Raw genomic sequence first — 17,906 nt, 5'->3', positions numbered from 1 at the left:
CGTAGAGACATCAATCAGCTGTGACATGAAATCCACTTTACTTTTATTAGCAGATAATATTTGAAAGTCACAAGGGATTATCTCTCTCTCTCTCTCTCTCTCTCCTGTATTTTCTACCTCACACAACCTCCTATCTATCGCTGCATCTCCAGACACCTTTTAATCTCCTCCTCCGTCTTTTTATCTGTCCTCTCTGCGTCCCTTTGCCGATGAGCACAAACACGCTGCACCTCGTCCTCGTTAGCGCTCCTGATTGGACGAAGCTGCGACCTTCAGGAACAAAACAAACTGCTGTATTTTACATGTGGATTTGGATCCACCTGCACACTTTTCGTGGTAAAAAAATTAGCTGAAAACAGAGGATTTGATGTGAAACAATAGATTTTCTGTGACATTTAACGTAAATTGCAGAGCAGGAAGCGTAAACAACACCAGAGTGTTTCATTTAGTGCGAACGCTGAAATGCTTTTACCCTTTCGCAGCCTGTCAACATTTGAATATTTAATTATTTAAAAATCTCCATCTTGTCAAATCATTTTTTTATATGTAATTGCATCTTTTTCTTGCTTCCACTGCAGCAAACCAACTTATTCTTCCCTTGAAACAAGCTGATTTCTAATGAGAGCAGTTTCAAATATGTTCTCACTTCTTTAAAAAAGGGTTTTTTGGATCAATTAAAGACAGAAATGACTGTTAGATGGAGATTTTTTGCAGGGCAGCTTGTGCGCTCATAGCCAGCTACACCCATGCAGCAACACACCACCAAGCAGAGATAAACAAACCCTGATTAATGAGACCACCACCCTGCTCTGGATTCACGTCACAGTAACTGTAAAACAAGTACAGGCCACAATCTTGAGTTTGAAGTCTTTTTACTTCGATTTGTTCTCTTCATCTGTCTGACTCGGGGAAGGACAGATGAGCTTCTTCTTCTTCTTATCTTCTGCATCGTTACATGATGTCTTGCTGGTGCTGCGTGGACTCGCTGAGGACCTGGAGGACAGAAACGCAGGTCAGGAGCCGTTCAGAGATAGAAAAGATACGCATGATCCACATTTGATTATGTGGTTATTAACAGCTTTGCTGCTGTCTGGGACGGACCACAGATGTTGTATTAGATGTCATTAATCTCTACTTTTTCTTCTTTTCCCCGTTGTTTAAAAGGGCTTCAGTGGATTTCAGGGAATTGAAAGTTGTTTTCATTGCTGCCATCCTTCAACAAAGTCAACAGAGCTGCACATGAAGATGGAGATAGAAGACAAAGTGCAGCTTTCATTGGGAAAAAGGGCAAAGCTGACCCGTCTGAACACGCCTGGGATGCCTGCTTTCCCAGGAAGTCGCAGTTGTAGCATGTCTCCACTCAGGGGGAACAAGATGTTTGGTTGAACTAGTCCCTACCTGTGTGTGTCGGTGTGTGTAGGTGTGTTTACTTGGAAGCATCATGAATGCCTCCTGACTGAGGTGCGGAAACACCACAGCGTCACGCAGCGAGCGCCGCGATGCTCTTCAAAGCTGAAAACTGGCCTCCAAATGCTCGTTCGCTGAGGTCAAAGGTCGTGTGGCCTACTTTAGCTTGGAAAGAGGCTGAAAATGTAACTGCAGCAGCTTCACCTCAGGAGGAAGCGGAGAGGTGCCGGTCCACGATGAAGTAAAACTCATCAGTGTTCATGTGAGCTCATTAGTTTCAGGTCAGCAAGATTAAACTGTGTGAATCAAGTGGTTTAAAATGTCACCTGTTGATCCACTGAATCTAAATCCTGTATTTTGTTCTTTTTTTTTATTATTCTGAACATTTCCATAAGCACTAAAAGGCAGGTTTAGATGCTTTTGTTTCACCTCTCCGTCACGAGTTTCGATGGTCTTGATGAGGACAGTTTTCTTTGAATGCATCTCCGAGGAGCGCTGCTGGTGCTCGGGGCTGGTCTCTGTTCAAACACGGGAAATATCACCATCAGCATGACAGGAGGTCATTCCAGTTTAAAATATAATGTATGGCAAAGGAAAAAATGTAGCATTGATAAACTTCTCATAATCTCACCCTGAAAAAAAAAATCACAGAAAATATATCAATCATGTCATTATTCAGCTGTTTTTAAATTCACTTTGCTTATTATATCATGTTCTGCTCCTGCAGGAATCATCAAATTGGCATTTAAGTGATGATGGATTATAAATCAGGTGTAAAAGCTCCAGACCCGGTGCGCCCTCTAGTGGTGTGTTCAGGCAACAGCAGGTTTGTTCGTACCTCGGAAGCTCAGGGTGGAGTAGCTCTGCACAGGCAAAGTAATCCTGCAAACACAAGAAAAGTGTTGAAAACATGATGCACGATATATTCAGTAATTAATTATAATTCTATGTTTATTTAATTTACCTTAATTTGGCTGAAATGTTGGTTTTAAGGCTACAAGTTGTCTTTTCTGTAATTTAAAATTTAAGCTGACAGCAAATGAACAAAACTTTTTCTCATCTTCTACAAAATCCTTTTTATGGCAAATAAAAATGTATAATTCATTATAATTAATATGTAATAAAAACATATGCAGGTTTGAAATTCTTCAGTTTCAGTGAATCCCTGAAATGAAAACCTGGTCCAGCTGTTTGATGTGTCACAGAAAACCTGGACTCCAACATCACCTGCTCTCCTCCCCTTCCAGCAGCTTCCTGTAGGTGGCGATCTCCACATCCAGCGCCATCTTGACGTTGAGCAGGTCCTGGTACTCGCGGAGGTGGCGCGCCATCTCGTCCTTCATGTTGGCGATTTCCGCCTCCAGCCGGGCGATGGTGTTCTGGAAGCCGCTGGCCTCGAGTCCGTGACGGTCCTCCATGTCCCTCATCTGCCTCATCAGGGACTCATTCTGGATTTGCCAAAGAGACACGTCTGATGGAAACAGAGCTCCAGGTGCAGCTAAAGACTCGAGTCTGTGTGTGAGAGACATACGGTGCCTTTGAGGGAGTCGATCTCGCAGGTGTAGGACTGGATCTGGTGTCTGAACTCCATGGTCTCCTGCCGGGCCTGCTTCAGGGCCTCGTTGTTCTTACTCACTGCCTGGTTCAGGTCGGACACCTGGACACGCAAAGGTCAAAACCATGTCATTGCTGTAGAGACACCAGGGATGGAAGTTTCTGGTGTCAGCCTTTAAAACCACCAGCAGTCCCTCCCTCTCACCTTGGACTTGTACCAGTCCTCGGCCTCGGCGATGTTCTTGGCGGCGATGCCCTCGTACTGGGCTCTGATGTCCCTCAGCGCCGCCGTCAGGTCGGGCTTGGACATGTCCATCTGGATCTGCACCTGAGTCTCCTGCATCTGGGTCTGCAGCTCGCGGATCTCCTGCAGGAGGAGGAGGAGGGAGGAGGTCAGGCTGGGAGGGTGGTGGCTCACACCGTGGATCACACCCTGTGAGACAGCTGCTGAAGGCTGCAGGTGATGGTTCTGCTTCACACCTGCTTCTGTTTTCTTAACGTAGACCAGAGACCAGCTCAACAGCTGCAATTACTGCATCACAGCGTATTTCATCTTATCATCAAGGCGTGTCGCAGAAATACCCTGAAATATCATGATATTAGCAGTACAAGTACCTCAGAGCTGTACTTTACAAACAAACCTAAACTCATCACTTCAGACGTAAACGAAGTCTTAACTTCACCATCCAGCAGCGCTCTCACAACACTGCAGCAAGCACGCACACACACACACATGCACACAGAGGCTTGTTCACAGGCGTGGACGCCCGCCGCTGGTACACAGAGTAATTTGAGGCGTACATCTGCTGTGGGAGATTTCAGCGCTCTGCTGCAACACGGCTCAGGCCTGCTGCCAACGCACAGGCTTTGTGTGTGAAACTGTACACTTCCCCAATCCTCTCGTTTGTCATCTCTCTCACACACACACACACACACACACAAACACACACACACACACACAGGCGTGTTTCCATCACTTCAGAGGACATTACATTGACTTACATTCATTTCCTGGACCTGACACACCCTAAAACTGAAAGATTCTGGTTATGAGGACTTTTTTGTCCCCATAAGGTCAGAGAGTCCCCACGACGTGACTAATACACACAGATGTAACAGCAGATGCTAACAGATGGACAGACGGACGGGCCACAGTCACAGCAGACAGGAGGGAATCTAAACGAGCTCTGAGATTTTATCCTCAGTGATCATAAGACGTCTGTTTGTTCTTTAAGCTGCCCGTGTGCATAATTTAATGTGCACATCAAAGGGAAATCTTGGCCTGACCACACACCATAGATTTCTTTCAACAATCTAATTTTTCCCCTCAAGTTTCTTCACAAGCGCCTCAGATGTCTAATTTCTTCCCATCGGTGGTAACGGCTTTTCTATCCCGATAGCTGAGCGTTGGAGACTGAAACAGAAGAAGAAGAAGAAGAAGAGGGGAACCTCTTCATGGATCTTCTTCAGGAAGGCGATCTCCTCCTGCAGCGTCTCGATGCGTCTCTCCAGGTCCAGACGAGCCAGAGTGGCAGCATCCACATCCTGTTTGAAGAAATCTGTTAAAACTGGTTCAAAGTAAAGGAAGTTCTGATCATCTGAAAAGATCAGGAACACCTTTATTATTTTACTCTAATTAGAACTGTTTGTGTAGCTTTACTTCAGTCAAACAAATTCTGGAGTACTTGTAAATACTTGCAGCTGCAGGAATACACAGCACTACAGCAGTACAACAGTACTAACAGCACTAACACTGAAGCATGAAGGACTCACCGCCCTGAAAGCAGCCAGGTTGTTCTCTGCTTCCTCTTTCTGGAGAATCTCTTCCTGGAGTCTGGTGGAGGTGACAGACAGTGAATAAATCTCTGCAGATTATTAAGACGTGCGTTATTGATCGAGTTTAAGATGTTCGAGCAGCTCTGGAAATAAACAAGTGCTTATTAGGACATCCTCTCCTCTATTTTCCATAAATTGCTCCAGTGTTGTGGAGGAATACTGAATCACATCTTTATTTTTGGTGACTTCACTTGGTGAATCAGTCAAGTTCAAACATACTGAGTATGTGTGATGTGATCCTAAAAACCCCACCGTGAGTCAGATTTTAATCAGCAGCAGCAACGGCCCTGATTAAAGGTCATTTTAAACATCCAGTTAAACATCTGAACTGAAAACCGAGAGACGACGACACATTCATGGCTGCAGTAAAAGCTCTCGTGTGACTCCAGCTGTTGTTATAATCCCCTCCTGCAGTGAACAGATGCTCTTTTTATTCATCAATCCCCAAAAATTAAGAGTCTGCTGCACGTTTAATGTGACCGAACTGGCCTGAAGGAAGCAGAAATGAAATAAACGGAGATAAAAGCTGAAAACTCTGACGCTGTCGTGTGACATTGAACTCATCTTCTCAGCGCAGATGGAAACCAGACAGACAGAGAACAGACAGATCATTAGAGATCCTGCAGAGGTGTGGGAGCGCTTTCCTCTCCTTTTATAGAAGAGTGTGTACGTGGTGTGTATGTGTGTGTGTGTGTGTGTGTGTGTGTGTGTGTGTGATGAACACAAACACACACAAACTCATCCATCAGTTTTGAAGTTAAACATCTCTGAGAATATATTGGGAAATATTGTACTTTTTACTTCACTACATTCGTGTGACAGCTTTAGTTACTTTACAAATCAAGATTACAAAAAAAACACAAATGAAAAAGCACAGAGGAAACGATCAGCTGCTTAATCAATTATTGGCAACGACTCTGACAATAATTTACTTTTGATTTCCTTTGAATAATTCTAATGTATTTTTGGTGTGAAGGCATCGCTTGCGTTTCTCACTGTTTTTACAAACCAATCAATCGATCAATTAACGGAGGAAATGATTAGCAGATTGATCCAGAATGAAAAGAATCATTAGAGTAAAATAGAGTCAAATGAAGCTCAACCAGCTCCAACAGTAAAATCCTGCTTTGACATGAACGACTGAGTCACGATAATCTGATGAGCTCAGATAGAACAGCAGAACAGTCACAGGGACGTTTTACTGCACTCAGTACCTTTCTGCATACTTTTACTGAGCTAATGCTGAACTAAGAGTACTTTCACAGCGTGATATTAGTACTAGGATTTGAAAGCAAGAAGTTTGGGGTTCTTGCTCACGAGCACTTCAGCAGGACAAACAGAAGCCTGATCCGGACTGCAGCTCTGAATTTAATCTTTGTTTGTGTTTGTAGGTGCAGACGAGCTGCAGTTCTGTTTGAAATGCACTTCTTTGAATGCAACATGTATTAATTATGCATTAATCTGACCAAACGTAACTGGAAATGTGCCACATTGCATCGTTGCAGCCTGAGCTAAGCAGCAGGGGGTGTTTGTGCTTGCAGTGATAGTCGTGGTGGTTGAAGTGAAGCTAACAGCTGAATGTGAAGTCATTTGAATAAATAATAAACTGAATAAACTGCATTAAAGCGTCGTGGCTGCTGCTGTCAGTGTCTCCACCATCATTACCAAACAGTCCTTCAAGCTTCCGCTGACAAAAATATATGAATATTCATCATGAGTCATCCTCAGCCTTCTTTCTGTGATGAAGAGGTTATGGGTCAGTGGTTAAAAACACGGCCTGGCCCTTTAAGAACAAGCCCACTCGTCAGGGTTTAAAGATGCTTCCTGTAACCACAACAAAAAGCAGATGATGATTAAACATCATCACATCCGCCCGCTCATCCGCCCGCTCCGCCCACCCGCCGGGAGCAGCAGGGAGAGATTTCTTGATTTGCTCGACTTAATCACACTTTTTCTCCCATTCTGTCGTTTTTCTCAGATATACACACACACACACACAAAAACTTCTTCTTAAAGAAACACACACGCCGCCTTGCCCCGCCCACCTGAGTTTGAGCTTGTCCAGGTCGTCGGCCAGGTTGTCCCGCTCCACCTCAATGCGTGACCTCTGATTGGTCAGGATCTCTACCTGCCTCCTCAGCTCGCTCATCTCCTCCTCGTACAGGTCGGCGATGCGCGTCGGCTCGCGGCCGCGCAGACGCTCCACCTCCACCGCCAGCGTCTGGTTCTGCTGCTCCAGGAAGCGGACCTTCTCGATGTAGCTGGCGAAGCGGTCGTTCAGGTGCTGCAGCTCGGCCTTCTCGTTGGTCCGCGTGGTCAGGAACTCCTGGTTGATGGCGTCGGCCAGGCTGAAGTCCAGCGTCTCGCCCATGCCGGCGAAGGAGTGCCCGATGGAGGCCCGGGAGGCCGCCAGGGGCTTGCCGTAGTAGCTGGAGGAGACCCGGTAGGCCGGCGTCGAGCTGGCCCGGGTCACCTCGTAGACCCTGGAGGTTACGTGTCCCCCGCCACCGCCGCTGCTGCGCCCCAGCAGCGAGCGGTTGAGGGAAGGCGAGGCGTAGGTGCCGTGGCCAAAGTGGCGGCGGTAGGAGGACGCGGTTTGGGCGGAGGAACTGAAGGAGGCCATGTTGGAGGACAAGGAGAGCCTGGTGAGGGCTGCAGCAGAGGGGAGCAGTGAAGAAGAACTCACTTCCCCGGACTATTTGTAGTTACCCCCTCCCTGGCTTTTTACCCCCTCCTCCCTCTAAATGCCCTCCCTGTGTCTCTTTAGGTCTCTCGCTCTCTTTTTTCCTCCTCTACCTCTCTCCTTTTCTCCCTTCCCACCTCCTCTTCTTCCCCACCTGCTCCTTCTTTCTCCCTCTCTGCCTCACGATGTTCTACTGAGGAGGGATTTCACAAATGTGGACAGTTACCACGATGAGGAGGAATTTGATTGGCCCACCATTGCCAGGTGACGCTGCATTGCATCGCAGCAAAAGGTTGAAGGCTACATTGAGACTCCTCTTGTTCAGTTTGTGGTGCCGTTGCTAATCGACACGTGATACAGGACGTGCGGTTTGAGGATCTATGAATTTGAAGCTCAGAAGTTGAACACCACAGAGCGACAAAAGTTGAGCCAGGTTTTTTCTGGGCGTCCCATCCTGTTCCTGCAGGTGTCTGCTTTGGAAACTGGGCCAACGCAGAGTCTCATTGAAGTGACTGAGGGAGCTGTTCAGCCATTCAGTCCAGACTCATGAGAACATCCTCTTCCTCCCCGAGTGTGATCTCATGACACAACGATGCGAGGGAGCAAAGACGGACGGTGGCTTTCGACAGTCTGCGACGTCCTCACATGGCGAGGCAGCGCAGGTCGTTAATGGCAGCACCCTTGGCGGGGGGGGGGGGGGGGCTTTGACTAACCTGCCTTAAAAAGGAAAACTATCCCATCCCGAGAGATGGAGAGGGACGGCGTGTGCCTGCAGGAGAAAGTCCACATTCCCAAACAATAAGTGTCGTTAATGATGATATCAGCAGAGTGTGTGACAGTGAAGTGGATTTAAAGGGAAGCCCCCCCCCGGCCAGCAGAGGAAAAAATACTTAAACACAGCTCCAGTGACTCTTAAAAAGCACACCAACATTCATGTTAACATTCTAATAGATTTCATCCATTTGAAATTCAGTGATTATTTTTCCACACAGACATTTTTTATAATCTTGTCAACATCTTAGAAATGATCCTACATTTCCCATAATGCACCTGTTCATGACTGGAAACAGGAGAGAAGTTCTAAAGAGAAATGTGATGCACCCTTCACATCCTTTGAGCCTTTGCCTCTGCACCGATTGATTAATAATAATTGATCAGCAGATGGTGGTCTCTGCAGGCCAAGTCTGCAGGAACTAAGAGGAAAATTAAAGGTTCTGGTTCGCACACAGTCAAACCACAGACCACGACCATGAGAATATTACAGCTACAGAGCAGAACCAGTGAGTTTAGACAACTTCCTCAGTATGTTCATGCTGCTGCTGCAGCCTGTTGCTCTCATATCTATTAATAGAGAATGAATGCTAAAGTGTGTGCATGTGCGTGTGCGTGTGTGTGCATGTGCATGTGTGTGTGCGTGTGTGTGTGTGTGTGTGTGTGTGTTTTCGTCCTCCTGGGCTTCCTCAAGAGCAGCAGAGACACTGCGAGCTGACAGCTGATATAAACATCTCTTCATGGTTTTCTGACTCTCGGGCTCTCCTCCTCCCTCGTTGTTCAGGACTATATAAGGCCGGTTCCTGCGGTGGCGCAGTGATAAATGGCCGCAGGGCAAATGGAGAGTAAACTAACCTGGCAGAGTCAGACAGAGAGACAGAGAAAAGCTGTCTGGATGCAAACAGTAAAATCAGAAAGGGAGAGAGAGTGAGAGGTGGATGCAGAAGAAAAATCACATCATGTAATTTTGCTTGAGACAGAACTGCAGTATTATTTACTTTTTAGTTTCGAGTTTAATTGCTTTTTGCATAGGTTCCTTTTTATTTCCATTTTATATACTTCTAGTTCTTTTTTTCTATTTGTCTGTCCTTATTTCTGTCCATGTGCTGCTGCAACACCCGACTTTCTCCTCTGGGGATCAATAAAGGCTTAGCTTATCTTATCTTTTCACACATTAACCCTGCAGCACCGCTGGGTTCAGTAATATGAGCAACATTAAGTTGCGGTCCTGTAAAAATGTAGGAAAATTTATTTACTGATCTACTTTTCTCAACCAATGAAGGAAAACTTAATCCTTTGAATTACCAGTAACTGATAATCACCTGACAACATCGAGTCAATGCAACTTGGTTACCTGATATTTCTTGATTTTACATGTCGACAAGGACACATGAACTCGTTGATCGAGGAAAAAATACATTGTTAAAAACGGAGGTTAAGACAGAAAGTAATGTTTAAGGCAATAATTTTTTGAAAAATCCGTGAGGGCCTGAAAAAAATACATTTTGTAATTGCACCGCCTGGCCGCTAGATGTCAATGTGGCGCAGCGTCTGAACACAGCGAATGCCTCTGTGTTGCTGTTGTCAGCTAATCTGTATCTTCCTGTTGATACCATCCCGTCTCCCGGAGTTCAGAGTTTGATAGTGCAATTAATGCAGGTAAGTGCCATAAAAATGATAATTGTCGCTGCGGCATGTGGAGGGGTCGTTCCCTCACTGAGAGCTGCTTTGACTTTGGCTACCAGACGAAGAGGAGCGAAGAAGAGGCAAGAAGCTGAAGTTGTATCGTGCAGGTTAGCTAGCAAATGTTAGCTAAACCGGTGCGTCTATTATCGGACAAATGTGGCTTTTACGCAGTCATGTAAAGTTTAGCGACAAACCATTTGTGATTTTACTACATTAATGTTGCTGGTCGTTGACTTGGTCGCATAAATTCTTGACCTGACCTGAGTAGAGAAAGGGCTGAAATCTCGCGACAAGCGTCCGAAGTTTTAACTAGTCGCCGGTAGCTGTTAGCTAGCTGCTAGCTCTGCTGTCTCATGCCTTGTTCTGATGATGATGATTGCGTAATTGACGCACTATTTCCTCATTTTTGCCCGTTTTCCTTCAGTCTGCGGTCATGAAGAGCTCCAAGGAGGCCGTGCAGTCAGCAGCCAAAGAGTTTCTGCAGTTTGTCAACAGAGGAGTGTCTCCATATCACGGTGAAGTCTGAAAAACAAGGGAATCCTCCTTCACTTTTCCAGATTAGAATAGAGAACCAGTATATCCCATCATGTAGCTGTATTACTGACTACATACACTGATCATTAAAAAGGTGAAATTAAAAACGGGCACGTATATATTTACATATTTTGAGATATTTCTTCAAAATATGGATGGGTGACACAGAAACCTCAGTGGAAAACACAACTGTGGAATAAATGAATGTTATATATCTGAATGAATGTATTGCCCAAAGCTGCATGCTGTGGTTGTTCTCATCACTCGACTTTTCAACTGTCAAACTGATGTTTACTTTATAAATTGATGATTAATTTGTTTCCGTCCAACCAGTATAACATTTAACATGACACCTTATGTTACAGAGTCAGTGTCTGGAAATAATTTAGGTTTTTGTTGATTTTTTTCATACGTTTAAAATTTGCTGGTGAATTTAATAATGTCAGTTTTTCCTGAATAACCCACAAACATCACACCAGACAGTGAATTTATTCTGAAGCTGATTTTACATAATTTGAGAACAGAGAGACGTGTCAGCATTCAATCAAGCCGCCGTGCAGGTTAACTGACGACTTTGAGCTTGAGATAAGATAAGTCTCTGCAGATGATTTCAGATATTTCATAACGTGTCCGACCTTTGCACTATGACCTCTTGGCCTCCCACAGTGCGTGTGAGAGAATGAGCACGACAGCAAGAAGAAAAAACTGCTTTTGTATATGATGAATTAATGAAATGACTTCTCAGCAAATCATCATTCTAACCATCACATGAAGTGGTGAAATGGCAAAGTGGTTAAACAACAAGGTTAAAATGAAGGTAAAATTGTAAATATTCTAGAAAAACAACCTGAATGAATTGGATCTACCTCTCATTCTCGTGCAGGTTCAGCATACATTCAAAAAACTCTGTGGGGATATGTTATTTACAACCTGAAAGCAACATAATCAGCAATAAGACATTATTCTCTGCAGTGAAAACACTTTTTAATGTGGTAAAAATATCTGCTCTGTAAATTATTTGTCTGAAAATAGATTTGATTGACTCAAAGAGGCATCAGACAGCTTCATTTTGTGTCCATTATATAGAAAAGCCAAGTTCAGATCAGTTGCTTGGAAATATTCATCCTGTGCATTCAGGGATGAAAGAAAAACCTGGTATGTAATTCTAGTTTTATGGTTGTATTGATCATTGAGGGTACGTTAAACTAACAATCTGTTCTATGTCCTTTGTAAGTTAACTAATGCACACAAACAAATACAGATAAAAAATGAAAATGTGACTGAGAAAAAATAAAAAAAGATAAAACACTGAAAGAAAAAAGAATAGAAAGCATCTTCCAGTGTCAGGAGCTGCCTCATGCTGAAACAGAGAAAGCCTTCATCGAGTGTTGAACAGTCAGAGGAGCCTCTGAACAGAGAGACTGCTTCAATGAAAAATCACTGACTCTCTCCAGCGAACGTCAGTGCAGCAGTGAAACGTCCGGCGTCATTTTTCTCTTCCTTTGGTCCCTGCAGTGGTTGAAGAATGCAGGCGGCGTCTGCTGGATGCAGGCTTTATCGAGCTGAAGGAGTCGGAGCAGTGGGACATCAAGCCGTCCGCGAAGGTCGGTCACCGTTAATGTCTCCTCTGCAGTAAAACCAGCTGCTCGCTCTGCAGCTTTTTATTCAAACACGAGTTTATCAAAGCTTCTCACACCTTCAAAGTGTGTTTGGAGAAATGGTGGAATAGTTTACATGTGAAAAAATATTTCATATTGCAAAATGTGTCATAATTTTTGTTGAGTAATCCATAACTTTTCATTCCTGTCTGCTGCTCTCTTCAGTACTTTGTGACCAGGAACTTCTCCAGCCTCATCGCCTTCGCCGTGGGCGGACGCTACCTGCCAGGAAACGGCTTCTCCATGATCGGAGCCCACACGGACAGCCCCTGCCTGAGGGTGAGACCCCGCCCTCTTCCGCCTGTCAATCACAGTCCACCTCTTGTCCTTTCTCACACCTCGGACGGCAGTCAGAGCATCCACCGCGAGTGTGAACGTGATGTCTTTGTAGCCGAGCTGCAGCACACGCTCGGTGAACCTGTTTGACGCAGGAGATTGTGTGTGTGTTTCAGGTGAAGCCGAGGTCTAAGAGGACGAAGCAGGGCTGTCTGCAGGTCGGGGTGGAGTGCTACGGCGGCGGCATCTGGAACACCTGGTTCGACCGTGACCTGACCATTGCTGGCCGCGTTATGGTCAAGGTACCAACATCTTGTTCATTCACAGTTTCACCTCAGTTAATCTGTTTTTTGTAAAATGTTTTTTTGATCATGCAGTTGCTCGTTCAGTATTCAGTCACACGGCTTTATTTAGAGACGTTTCCCACCATCTCATCCTCCCGCAGAGCGACAGCAAGCTGCTTCACCGGCTGGTTCACGTGTCCAGGCCTCTGCTCAGGATCCCTCACCTGGCCATCCACTTGCAGAGGGACATCAACGACTCCTTCGGCCCCAACAAGGAGAACCACCTGTCAGTCACACCTCACGTTCAAGAATAATATACTTGCTGAGTTCAAAGTGGGGTTTTGCTGATTTTTCTGTGTGTGTGTCTCAGCGTGCCCATCATCGCCACCGCCGTGCAGGAGGAGCTGGAGACGGGCTCTGCATCCTCCGGAGATGCCACCTGTGCCACCAACACGGTAAAACACGACAACGTAGCGGTCTGTCGTCTCTTAGCCTCATAAATCCCGTCATGCTTCATGAGTTACTGTGCTTGAATTTGGTGAAAACACCAAACTTGCACCCAGACGTGTTTGTAACTTTAAAGCTTTATCTGAGAGAGAAATGTTTTGGAAAATGCACAAACGGTGAGAGAATCAAATGAATGGAAACCAGTTTGTGTCGCGTCTTTGCCGCTCAGGCAGAGAAACACCACCCGGCGCTGGTGAAGCTGCTGTGCTCAGAGCTGGCCGTCGACCCTGAAGCCCTGCTGGACTTTGAGCTGTGTCTGACCGACACTCAGCCTGCGGTGAGTCTGCAAGTAAACCAGCAGAGTCTCACGTATTTCTGAGTAATGAGACATGTGAGACTGTGAGGGCTTGATAAAGTGGAAATGTGTGAGTGCTTATTTCATCTGTCGTCGTGCTGGTCTCTCTGCAGGCGCTGGGGGGCGTGTATGAGGAGTTCATTTACTCTCCTCGTCTGGACAACCTCCACAGCTGCTACTGCGCCCTGCAGGTCAGGAGCGTTCAGCTGTTTTTGCTTTCACCCGTCGTTGAAGTAAAATGCGAGGGTGTCGCGATCTGGTGCTGAGTTGACCGTCTTTGTCATCTCTCAGGGGCTGATGCAGTCCTGCTCAGGAGACTCTCTGGCCGAAGATCCCAACGTCCGTATGATCACTCTGTACGACAACGAGGAGGTGAGTGAGGTGGACCCTCAGCCGGTTCGGGGGAGCAGGGAGTCCAGTGTCTTTGCTTGGTTCCGAGCGTTTCAGTGGTTTACTGAGAGCAGTGATGAAGTTCACATTAACAGACTGTGAACTCCAACAGGCAAGAAGCTGACCCTATGACATGCTTTGAATGACAGCCCCCTCATTTACATAATGAAGCAAGAGTGTATAAATGTAAAGCACAGAAATCAATAAGGGAGGAAAGCAGTGAGTAAATAATACAGAAATCAGTTTATGTCACATGTTATAGATTAATTCCTACATTTATTTTGATTTTTTTGGTGCATTTAATGGCAGAATAAATGACCGTCGTACCATCAGTACGATCTTTTTTTTAATTGGCAGTACGCTGTATGTCCTGTAGGTGGGGTCAGAGAGCGCTCAGGGAGCTCAGTCCAACCTGACGGAGCTCATCCTCAGCCGCCTCGCCGCCTCCGTCTCCAACCTCACCGCCTTCCAGCAGGCCGCGCCGCTCTCCTTCATGATTAGCGCCGACATGGCTCACGCCGTGCACCCCAACTACCAGTCAGTATCCACCCGAACGCACGACGTCTGCTCAAACGGACGCTCGGCAGTTTGACGAACTGTTTTATTTTTTCTAATTATTCTGCTTTATGTGATTAGTTTTAATCAGAGTCACATCCAATCAGGTCTGAGCCTTTCCTCTTCATCCAAACTGTTGGTTTTGTTCTCAGGGAGAAGCATGAAGAGAACCATCGACCAGCTTTTCACAAGGTGAAGACATTTTTTTTTGTTATTTCTGTGCAGGAGATGAGTTAAAACATAAAATAACTATAAAATCTGTGAGACTGTGAGCGCCACAAAGCGCTAACTGTCATAATGAAGTAAAGATACTAATCAATGCATGAACCAGCTGCAGCTGTGTTTGGAAAACATCAGCATGACTAAATATTCAGTGGTAGAACTGATGATGGACGACACTGTCAGATGAAGATGATAATAACAATAATAATAATAATAATAATAATAATAACAACAACAACATTCACATTTATCAAATCATTTTCCTTTCAGGGTCCAGTGATCAAGTTTAACAGCAACCAGCGCTACGCAACTACGGCCGTCACCGCCTCCGTCATCAGAGAGGTGGCCAGCAAGGTCGGGGTGCCTCTGCAGGTACTGTGTGGGGGTGGGGGTGGGGTGTGTGTGTGATTATAGGTGAATCGTTTGCAGATGGAAGCTCGGCAGCTTCTCATCTCCTCCGTGTGTCTCGAGTCACTCGCCAGCTAACGCAGATCTCTTAGCAACGTGTCGCGGCTCCAGATCATTCCTGCTCCAAATAAAGATTCAGGGACAAAAAGGAGGCCGATGAGAAAACACACGAGAAACATGTCACACATGTGATTTGCTTCAGAGTAACACAGCTCAGTGGTCCAGCAGCTGTCAGGGTCACCATGAACGGAAAAAAAGGTGACGCAGTGACATCCAAGTAGTGACCAACATACTGACGTTACATGATGACGTATCCTGTGATTATTTTCCCCAAACTGCTAAAACTCAGTTCATCGTTGAGTTTCAGCACCCAGAAACCTGCAGATACTCTCACTCATTTAGCAAAAACGAGCTCATGACATGCTTTCTCACCAGCTCTGAGTGGGTTGTGTGCTCAGTTTGGAACTCGCTGTTCAGAAAAGTTCATTTCCTTTTGATTCCTTATTGCCGGAGCAGAGAAGCTTTTTGTGTCACTGCCACAAAGACAGAAGAAGAGAGAGAAAACTGGTAGAATATTAGAATTAAAGGTATAGAAAATATACAAATCCAGGTTTTTTTTTTAACGTACTCGTCTTATTAAAGTAGTGATTCATGTGTACTTTCTATTCTGTAAATGCTAATTTTGTGCCATTGACATGTTCTCCCTTCCTGGTTGCCTGTTATGAATCATTTTCCAGCAGTTTGACCTGTGATCCTCCCCCCTGCAGGATGTGATGGTCCGTAACGACAGCCCGTGCGGAACCACCATCGGACCCATCCTGGCCGCCCGCCTCGGCATCCCCGTGGTGGACATCGGCGGCCCACAGCTGTCCATGCACTCCATCAGAGAGATGTGCTGCACCTCCAGCGTCCTGCAGAGCACCACCCTCTTCAAGGTAACCCCGTCTGTGAAACGAGCACGCCTTCTTTCTCAGGACAGTAGAACATCGCCGCCTCCACCAGTTTGAGGTCAGATTGTGGAGGTTTCTGATATAACTGATCCTAACTGACTCAGAAGAGTTGAATCAACACGTCTCTGACAGTCAGAACTAAACTTCATGAAGTGAAGATTTACTGCAGAACAAAAAATAATCGACACAATAATAAAAACAGTTTTAATTTAAAAATAATCTGCAGGCAGCTCTTGGAAATGTGGCCTGCAGCTTCTCTCTGTTTAATGTAATTATGAACAGATTATTTCTCAGTAAAATGGAGCGAGTCCCAGCGTTGTCTGCAACATGCATGGTGTCGGCTTCGCGCTACGCCACTGATGGACAGCTGGGGGCAGTAAAACGCAAAGAAAGGTAGCAGTGTAGCAAAACAAAGACAGTGAAGAAGACTGCCAGCGAACATGACAGTGAACGATGAAGGAGTCTAAAATAAGTTTTAAAAATGTCCTCTGCGTCTTTAATTTCCGTGTTTGGAAAGAGATGAGTCATGTTGAGCTTCTAAGTTAGTCTAAGTTAATTGCTAGGATAAACTGAGGCTGGTCAACAAAACTATAAAGACTCAAGCAGACAAACAGCAGCTGAAACACGGACGCTAATGAGAAGATTTGATTTTGACGTTCTGCCTCCCGGCTCGTACTTCCTGACTCATCGCAGACGGACGTTTTTCCCATCTCTTTGAGTCTTAAAAACTCAGCTTTCTCCAGATGAGTCACGATTGTTTTTTTCCCCCGCCTCCTGCAGATGTTTTCCCACATTCTCCACGTTCTTCCTGTCTGCTTCCTCTTGCAGGGTTTCTTCGAGTTGTTCCCCACAGTGAGACGCACGCTGGTCGTCGACTAGAGCCGGAGAACCGTGACTGATGGGAACGAAAGGAACTAGACTCACGTTTATGTTGAAAATGAAAAATTCTGTGTTAAAATCCAACTCAGATATGCTGTAATTTCACCCCCAAAGAACAAAATCACATGCAAATCCACATTACGAGCACTTCTTCATCTTTCTTATGAGCTGAAATTGTTTAGAAAATAATAAAATATTCAGAGTCATGCTGTTTTTTTTTATGTCTCATTTGTGTTTGGAGTAAATGTGGAGCAGGAGAAGCTGCTATGACTGAATTTCACCTCCTCACTTTTAATAAAACACCGTCAGCAGCCAGACAGAAGCCGACCTCTGGTCCACGGAGACCGCCTCACGATGCAGCGACACTCTGCAGGAAAAGCCTGGATGAGTCTGTCAGAGGGGAGATAACAGCTGGTTGGTAATAAAGCCTGGCAGGAATAAACGTCCCAAAACGAGCAAAATAAAACGAATCACACAACAACTCTGCAGTAAATAAATACTCTGAGACTGTCAGAAGTGTTGATCAGACTCTTTAACAGCTAGCAGCCAAACACAAACAGCTTTTCTTCTCTTTGATTCACCTGCTCGGGGCTTAACTGAGCACCTGGATGACTGGTTTCCCTCCTGACAGTGGTTAAACAGTGTCAGATTTGCTGTGTGACAACATCAAAGCAATTTATGAACATGCCATGTGATGCATGTTGACATATAAAAGTCTGAAAAGGAGATTTGGACTCAGGATTGAGTCACAGTCAGCCACAGCAGCCTGTGGTCTTTGGGGAGGGTCTCGGGGTCTGCAGGGACGTCTTTGCCTGGTTGGTAATCCGGCCTTGAGCTGTTTATATTGACCCATTGCTTGATCAGTGTCTAAACAGGTGTAAACTTCTCAGAAACGGCTGTTTCTGTTGAGGCATGTCTCATAGTAACAGTTCATTACTGTTCAATAAATGTATTAAATATGATGCATACAATCATCGATCAGTCACATGGAGCATTTTTCTGCAGTACTTT

General features: G+C 45.4%; 2 protein-coding genes across 2 annotated transcripts; one reads left to right on the top strand and one right to left on the bottom strand.

The window, feature by feature from the left end:
* Positions 1–41: 41 nt before the first annotated feature.
* On the bottom strand, positions 42–7,442 carry desmb (desmin b). Its single transcript, XM_041965833.1, has 9 exons — positions 6,843–7,442; positions 4,735–4,795; positions 4,411–4,506; positions 3,167–3,328; positions 2,939–3,064; positions 2,635–2,855; positions 2,246–2,289; positions 1,837–1,925; positions 42–993 (listed from the first exon to the last, which is right to left on the bottom strand). Exons 1-9 carry the CDS (start codon positions 7,418–7,420, stop codon positions 952–954), a joined length of 1,419 nt encoding a protein of 472 aa, XP_041821767.1. The 5' UTR covers positions 7,421–7,442; the 3' UTR covers positions 42–951.
* Positions 7,443–9,826: 2,384 nt separating this feature from the next.
* On the top strand, positions 9,827–17,113 carry LOC121627323 (aspartyl aminopeptidase). The gene is made up of 15 exons (XM_041966171.1): positions 9,827–9,910; positions 10,362–10,452; positions 11,987–12,075; positions 12,295–12,408; positions 12,582–12,707; positions 12,851–12,975; positions 13,060–13,144; positions 13,366–13,473; positions 13,605–13,682; positions 13,783–13,863; positions 14,258–14,418; positions 14,589–14,628; positions 14,929–15,030; positions 15,834–16,001; positions 16,845–17,113. Exons 1-15 carry the CDS (start codon positions 9,905–9,907, stop codon positions 16,893–16,895), a joined length of 1,425 nt encoding a protein of 474 aa, XP_041822105.1. The 5' UTR covers positions 9,827–9,904; the 3' UTR covers positions 16,896–17,113.
* Positions 17,114–17,906: the final 793 nt, after the last annotated feature.

The sequence above is a fragment of the Chelmon rostratus genome, chromosome 24, assembly GCF_017976325.1.
Source record: "Chelmon rostratus isolate fCheRos1 chromosome 24, fCheRos1.pri, whole genome shotgun sequence".
Taxonomy (NCBI): domain Eukaryota; kingdom Metazoa; phylum Chordata; class Actinopteri; order Chaetodontiformes; family Chaetodontidae; genus Chelmon; species Chelmon rostratus.
The sequence above is the reverse complement of the archived record's forward strand: the minus strand, read 5'-3'. Positions and strand labels throughout refer to the sequence as shown.